The sequence below is a fragment of the Nematocida major genome, assembly GCF_021653875.1.
Source record: "Nematocida major strain JUm2507 chromosome Unknown 2418, whole genome shotgun sequence".
Classification (NCBI taxonomy): domain Eukaryota; kingdom Fungi; phylum Microsporidia; genus Nematocida; species Nematocida major.
The window spans coordinates 24,177-30,990 of record NW_025952934.1 but is presented as its reverse complement, the minus strand read 5'-3'; the positions used below and the strand labels follow the sequence as shown (position 1 = coordinate 30,990).

The 6,814-nt window shown below is 50.2% G+C and overlaps 4 protein-coding genes across 4 annotated transcripts; all 4 read right to left on the bottom strand.

Annotated features, from left to right (window-relative positions):
- Positions 1-2: 2 nt before the first annotated feature.
- NEMAJ01_2045 (uncharacterized protein) lies at positions 3-419 on the bottom strand (the record flags this gene model as incomplete). The annotated part of the gene is made up of 1 exon (XM_047915883.1): positions 3-419. A coding segment is annotated over one exon (417 nt), but the record flags the coding sequence as incomplete, so codon positions are not given.
- Positions 420-1,079: 660 nt separating this feature from the next.
- Positions 1,080-3,806, bottom strand: NEMAJ01_2044 (uncharacterized protein; the record flags this gene model as incomplete). Its single annotated transcript, XM_047915882.1, has 1 exon — positions 1,080-3,806. The coding sequence occupies one exon, from the start codon at positions 3,804-3,806 to the stop codon at positions 1,080-1,082; it is 2,727 nt and encodes a 908-aa protein (XP_047771839.1).
- A 922-nt stretch (positions 3,807-4,728) lies between these two features.
- Positions 4,729-5,760, bottom strand: NEMAJ01_2043 (uncharacterized protein; the record flags this gene model as incomplete). Its single annotated transcript, XM_047915881.1, has 1 exon — positions 4,729-5,760. One exon carries the CDS (start codon positions 5,758-5,760, stop codon positions 4,729-4,731), a length of 1,032 nt encoding a protein of 343 aa, XP_047771838.1.
- Positions 5,761-5,826: 66 nt separating this feature from the next.
- Positions 5,827-6,732, bottom strand: NEMAJ01_2042 (uncharacterized protein; the record flags this gene model as incomplete). The annotated part of the gene is made up of 1 exon (XM_047915880.1): positions 5,827-6,732. The coding sequence occupies one exon, from the start codon at positions 6,730-6,732 to the stop codon at positions 5,827-5,829; it is 906 nt and encodes a 301-aa protein (XP_047771837.1).
- Positions 6,733-6,814: the final 82 nt, after the last annotated feature.

Genomic DNA, 6,814 nt, shown 5'->3' with positions numbered 1-6,814 from the left:
GGAACGCCGTCTTGTGCCTGTCTTCTCCCCGTGCCTGTGTTTGCCAGTATCCGTCTCCCAAGTCTATCAACGTAAACCACGCCAACCCTTCCACTCTCTGCAGTATCCTCTTCGTTTTCAGCAGTGTGTACGTGCCCCTTTTCCATTAGGCCGTTCAACGCCATCATTTGACTGGCTGGTCCCATCCTCCCATCCGGCTTGGGTACAAACTTTGTTGGACTTCTCCACCTTGACTCACCCCCCCTAACCACGCCCGCCCTTTCCAGCCGATCTAGGTATTCTAGCACCGGCTTTCTCATTGCCTCTGGCCCTTCTCTTGCTTGCGCTCTCACCATCGTTCCTGGCTCTGCTTCGGTTTTGCATTCCACGCCTTCTACGAATTTGTTTTTTCCTTCCATTTCTCCCAACTCTGCCGTCATTCCTGGACATCTTCTCTCAATTTCCTCGATTGCTTTGTCTCCGTCCCTTACCCACTTCAACTTCCTCTCCACTCTCTTTGTCAACTTCTTATTCTTCAATCAGCTTCGTGTCGTTCAGCTCCTCTCGAACTTCTTCGTTTCGGGTTTTTTCTTTGGTCCTTTATGCTGTCCCCTTGACCCACTCTCTCGATTCCTTTCTCCGCGTCCTGCCCTGCCCTTTCTTGTTCAACCTGTTCTTCCGTTCCACCACTGTCACCCTGTTCCATCGTCTGTGCGTTCCCGTTCTTCAACCACTGTTTTCGGCTTTTCCTCTTCAACTTTTTAGACAAATCCCCTTCTATTAATATTAAGGCCGAATCCGCCGCCAGCTTGGAACAGCAGCACAGCTCTGCCACCCGTTGAAAACCCGGCAGCTTCCTGCGGCCTTCTTCTCCCGCGCCCACTAAATAAACTTGGCAGCTGCCTGCTCCAAAACGCACATGTTTTTTCTGCTTTATTTTCCATGGGGAGTCGGCCAAAGAACAGCACGAAGTGCATAATACACTTTTTTGGCGTAAAACGAATGGCTGGCAGCACCCACACCACACCGGCGGCTTCGCCGCTTGGGCACTGCGCAGCCCGAAAGCAGACAAGGGAAAAGCTTCAGCCAATGCTTTCGAGTCAACCCCGGGATCTAATGCATACTTGCCGGTAGAGTTCATACAGCGCTTCAAACTTTGCGTAACCGCCTTCCCTCACAAGAACATCCCTTGCTCTATCCAGGCTGCCTAGTATATATTCTAGATTTACGCCAAGCCAAAAATCGCAAAGCTGTTCAAGCTCTTTTTCAAGATGCCCTGGCTTAACAGTCTTGTAAATCTCGACAATTGCACCCTTCTGCCTCTGCAGGCCCCTCCCCAAAAGAAGCGCCAGCCAGGACAGCTGCAGCGCATTGGCCAGGGCCTTGGCCGTCACCAGATCCTCTCCCGCGTTATCCGCTAGAACAAGCGCACATACCTCTTCTAGGGATGCCACCGGATCCACCGCAAACAGATACTTGCTATGCTTTGCTATATTCGCATGTTTATGCAGCAGCTTACACCTGAACAGCGGCTCGTTTTGTTTCTCTGCGTACGCTCGAAGACACCACATAAGGTTTTCCCGTGTAAGCAAATCGGCATTTTCGACGGGATACGGCACGAAATGAATATCAACCATGTATGAGTTCCAAAGCTCCCATCGCGACTTTTCGGGCATCTGCAGCGCTGGGCACAGCACCTGCAGAGTGCTGGCGACTACAGGCACTTTCAGGATATAACGTCGGTCTATCGGGTCGCTAAGGTCAATGCCCCCTATCACGTTCGCAATCAGTCGGCCCACCGGATGTGCCAGCGTCAGCACAATCTTCTTCTGCTCGGCATACAGCACCAGCGCAGAGACAAGGACCTCCCTGAAGCAATTGCTCATAGCTGGCAGCACCATCAGCACGCCGGTCGGCCTGGCCGGGCTGCACTCAACTGCCCACCGCGCAGCTTCATGCACATCTTCAACTGTTGTGTCTGCAAGGTTAAAAGTGTTCTTGGAGGCCGCCATTCGGTGCATGCACTCCGCAAGCACAAAGCCCGAAACTCGCGCTTCCTTCCTGTACTGCACGACCGCCTCGACCAACATATTCTCCTCTCTGGTAGAAAGAGTTCGGTATGGCAGTTTTAAATCTGTCATCCAAGTCTTTTCTTGTGTGAACACCACCGTCATTTCGCATCTGTCGGTGTATTCGGGCACATGAGTTATTGTAATCCTGTATTGTTCCTCTCTAAAGAAACCGAAGTCCTCTCTAACCCACACCTTCACACCTTTGTTTACCGCTATTGAGTGCAGCAGCGCCCGAACGCACTCAATCGCCTTAGGCTTCAACTCTGTGCTTCTTTTCGCATCCATGGCTGCCTGGTGCGCTGCCAGCTCGTCCACCACGGCCTGCGGCCGCCCGGTCATCTGCGCAAGCACGCGCATCTGGTTTAGAACCGTCGGCTCCAAACTCCCCAGCGCCTCCATGAACTGCCTATGCACCATGAGCCACAGGTCTCTTCGTTTTTGCGCATGTCCCTTCTTCAGCCGGCCCAAAGAAAAACCCTCTTCTATGCTCTCCTGCACCGCCTCAAAAAACGCCCTGGTTTTGGCCACCTCCTCCGTGTTTTCGGCCCCGGCCAGCAGGCCCTCCAGGCTGTACGCGTTCTTCTCCGGGTCGTATGCCAGGCACGGCAATAGCAGACACGCTCCAAGAAACCCGCAGTTCATATCATAATTGCCAAAGCTCTCCTTCTCCTCGTATGAGGCTCTGACAAATTTGGTCTCATATCTGGCTTTTCTTTGAAAACATTCAAACTCATCCAAGTGCTCCATGGAGACAAGAGCAGGAAATGTCTCTAGAAACGGCGCGAGATGCGCCTGGGCCTCGGGCAGCCGGCTCGCACGCACAAACATCCGCCCGACCACGCTGCCCGCGTCTCCCACGCTTTCTGCCAGTCCCATGCCCTCCAGAAGGTTAAATATGCACTCCATCACAGAAATGAGCTCCTCGGCGTTTTCCACGTACTCGCCGATGTACGTGAGAATCAGAAGCTGCGGGCTCTCCAGAAAGTCTCCCGTTTTAAACTCTCCGTATGTGCCTGGCAGTATGTATGTGCCTCTGTACCGCTTGAAGAAGTTCACCACCTGCCACGTCTCGGATGGCTGTCTTTCTCCACTGTCCACAGCTGGCACGCACGCGTTCACCAGCACGTCATTGCTGTCTTTTCTTTTTTTTACAATTACTTTGTTCCCAGCTGTCTCAATCGGCACGTCCACGCCCTCGCTCAGCAGGACCAGCGCAGCCAGCACGTAGTGTGCCTCTTTTTGCGTTCTGCATCTCTCCCGGAGAAACTGCGTGAAAGAGCATGGGCGCCCAGTTTCAACCGCCAGGCGATCGTATATTGGCCCGCCAACTCTCTGCAGCCCGAACATATGCACCAGCGCGCGGTGGAACGCCACGCTGTATTCTCCGTCTCCTGCAAGTGCTACAGCGCTGGCAATGTCCTCGGGTTGGTGTGCCCTGTCCTTCTCCGGCTCTCGCGTGTACGTGTACATCTCTCCTCTTCTGTATTTGACCACTCGCCCGCTCGGCACCAGGCTGGAGCTCGTGTCCAGCCCGCACGAGTACGCCCGCATGTTATACACGTATTTCAGCCAGACAAGCCTGGACACACACACCGGGTGCCCCACCCACTCCGGGCTCACATACACGTCTTCCCCACACACGCGGCCCACAGCCTTGCTCAGGCACGCCAGCATCTCATTGTAAGCCATGTCTCTGCATCTTGCCGCCTGACCTGCCGCAAGCAGCACACATAGAAAACTAAATAGCAATCTCATCTTTGGTAAAATTGTTTTTTCGTTTAAATGCTGCCCAGAAATCAGCTGATCATGGAAAAAATAAAAAAGCTGCCAAACTCCCAAGCGGGCAAAAGGCGCTTCTTAGAGCTAGAAAAGAGCTGCGCGCTTTGGGCTCTGCGCCTGCTGGCAACAAAAACAAAATGCAGGCATGCGTAGTTTGTTTTTTTGTCATAAATACGGGGCAGACCTGAGCCTGGTCTAGATCCAGTTCCAGTAAAGATGTGCTAACCTTTGGAGAACCCCGGCGGTCGGCTTTAGATTGACTTGTTTTTATGCTCTTCGAATTTCTGTGCGTCTTTTTTGAAATTGCTCTCGTAGCTATGCTTATAAGCGATCACTACTGTTTTCAGTTCTTACGCATCTATATCAAAAATAAGTTTGCCATGATCTTGCCGTCTCCGATTGGAGTGAGAATTCAGAGAATTCGCCACATTTATATAATTTATACTAGCATGCAATATGCACGCACACTCTGCACATGATTAAATGCCCGGACTCACAAGCCAGCCCGTCTCTGCACTTCTCTAATCCGCCCTTTGCTTTCTCTGTTTCCAGCCTCTCTTCCAATGCCTCTACCGCCCACTCCTTGCCCTCTTCCCCAACAAGACTTGCTGTGTGATCTGCCGCGCCCGAAAATGCTGTCTGGTCCACCCACACACGCCTGCTCTATTTATAACACCATTGTGTGCCTTCTGTTTTCCCTTCTCCTGCGCGTGTGTGCTCCTTCTCCCTTTCCCCGCACACAAAAATAAAAACAAGCCTCACTCTCTGCCTCTCTGTACTTAGTCAAGAGAAAAAAACACGCATACGCGCACCAGCAACCCTCCCACACTCTACAGAGCCTCCAAACGTAAGAACACACCTCCCTGCGCTAAACTGTCCTTTCCTGTCTTCTCTCGCTTTATCTCTCTACTTCTGCCTTCCTTCTCTTTTCTACTATACTACACCACCATAACACTCCAAAAAATAAATTCTTCATTCTAGTTTTTTCCCTTCCAATCCGTACAGACACACATATTTTGTTCACTTTATTTTTCTTCTTTCTAAATTTGTAGCACGTCTTGCCTAGCTTAAATGTTGTCTTGTGCTGTGTTTCTTCTACCAGTGGCACTCTGAAGAATCCATCTTTAATGTCTAGTTTCGTAAAGTATTTCATGTCGCGTAAGTCGTCAGTGATAGTTGCTATTTTCGGAAGGGGATAGTTATCCTGTGTTGTTAGTAGGTTCAGTCTCCTAAGGCCGAGACAGAATCGCCATGTTCCGTTTGTCTTCTTGACTAGGTGGATGGGTATCAGCCATTTGCTGCCCGTGGTCTCTACTACAAATCCCTCTTTTATAAGTTCGCGTACTTTCTTTTCTGCCATGGCAAGCATCTCTTCTGTAGGTAGGTGTGAGTCTTTGTGTGCTTGTGGCGGGTAGTCTGTTATTTTTCTCGTATGTAAATGGTCCGCGGGGACATTTGCTCTCGAATTTTCTTGTGCACTTTCGGAGTCTCTAAAACCTGTCATTCTCTGGGTACTCTGATGTACAGGATAGCTACGCGCTGTAACGTAGTCTATATTTTTCGACGATGATACTTGCTCTTTCCTTTCTGTTCCTACTGTATATTGTACCTTCTCTGGATACTTCATGTCTGCCAGCCCACTCTCTAGGATCTTCCGGGCAAGACTCCCTCCTAGCAGAATGTCGGTCTCATCGCTGGGCAGTACAAAACATGTATGGGTACCTAAATGAACCCCTCCACAAGTCACATCTACTAAAATTTCCCTATAGGACTGAATCGTGTTCCCACGTCCCGCGGCTACGAATCTCTTCGAAGATCGTATTTCTTTTAGTATGCTAGCTTCTTGCTTTAACTGTGTATACACATGCTTACTCAGTATTGTGACGCATGCGCCTGTGTCTATAAGACCAGTCACGTCTGTGGTTCCCATACGGACTAATATTTCCCAAGTCGGCTCTTTCACTTGTTGGACCTTGCCTGCAGAGGAATCCTTTTGTCAATCTTTGTCGGACGTGTCTCGCGTCTTGGCGTAGCACGTCTCTTGAGAATGGTCTTTTCTCTTGCACTTGGTGCATACTACTGTGGATCGACTGGATTTGGACTTGTTATTGTTGAGGGCCTTTGCTTCGGGCTTTCTATCCCGAGCGACCATCTTGATGTACTTCTCTGTGAGCTTACATAATTGGTCTATAATTACCTTTGGGGTCTGGCCGAAGTCTATTTCGTCCCATCCCCAGGGATATTGCTCGGGTGCTGCCATAATGGCGGACTCTAGCTCAGTGATTGAGGTTAACTCTCTCCATATGTCTAGGCCGACTTTGCCCAACCAAACTTCCCACCCGGCTGCGTGTTCCGGTCTTCGGGGAAATTGGTATTTCTTGAAGCTTCGTGCTTCTTGAAACACACGGCTTATTTCGGATTTTACTTGTGTCCATCCTCTTCCTTGGTTTCTTGACTCTTCCGCAAACAGTCGCTTACTCAGCGCCACCAGTGTTCGCTTCGCCATCTGCAGCATAGGATACTTGGTGCTGGTGATGCCAAGTGCTAGACAGTACGTTCTTATGCTCGGAGGCAGCTTTCGGCCCCGGACTTTCGTACTGAGGATTAGTTCTAGGGTTTCCAGAACCTCCGCCACGGGTCTTTCGTAATCACATTGGTCTGCTAAACGATCTATGACCTTCTCTAGATATTCCAGCTGCTCATCGTCGCCTGGTGGGAAATCTTCCCTTTCGTCTTCCTCAATTGTTAGCTCTGGTGGCGATTCCTCGTCTTCGTCATCTGCATTCTTAGCTCTCAACGCACTCTTCGCACTCGCCTTTCTTTCGCCTGCGTAATAAATCTTTGGTAAATTTGCATTCTTTGCCCTGTTGTTGTTACTAGTTGTAATACAGGAAGTAGTCATGTGAAAAATTGGTGTTTATTATTTTTCGACCTGCTTAAATACACGGGTGTTTAATTTGTCAGATAATGTCCAAATTGTGTTG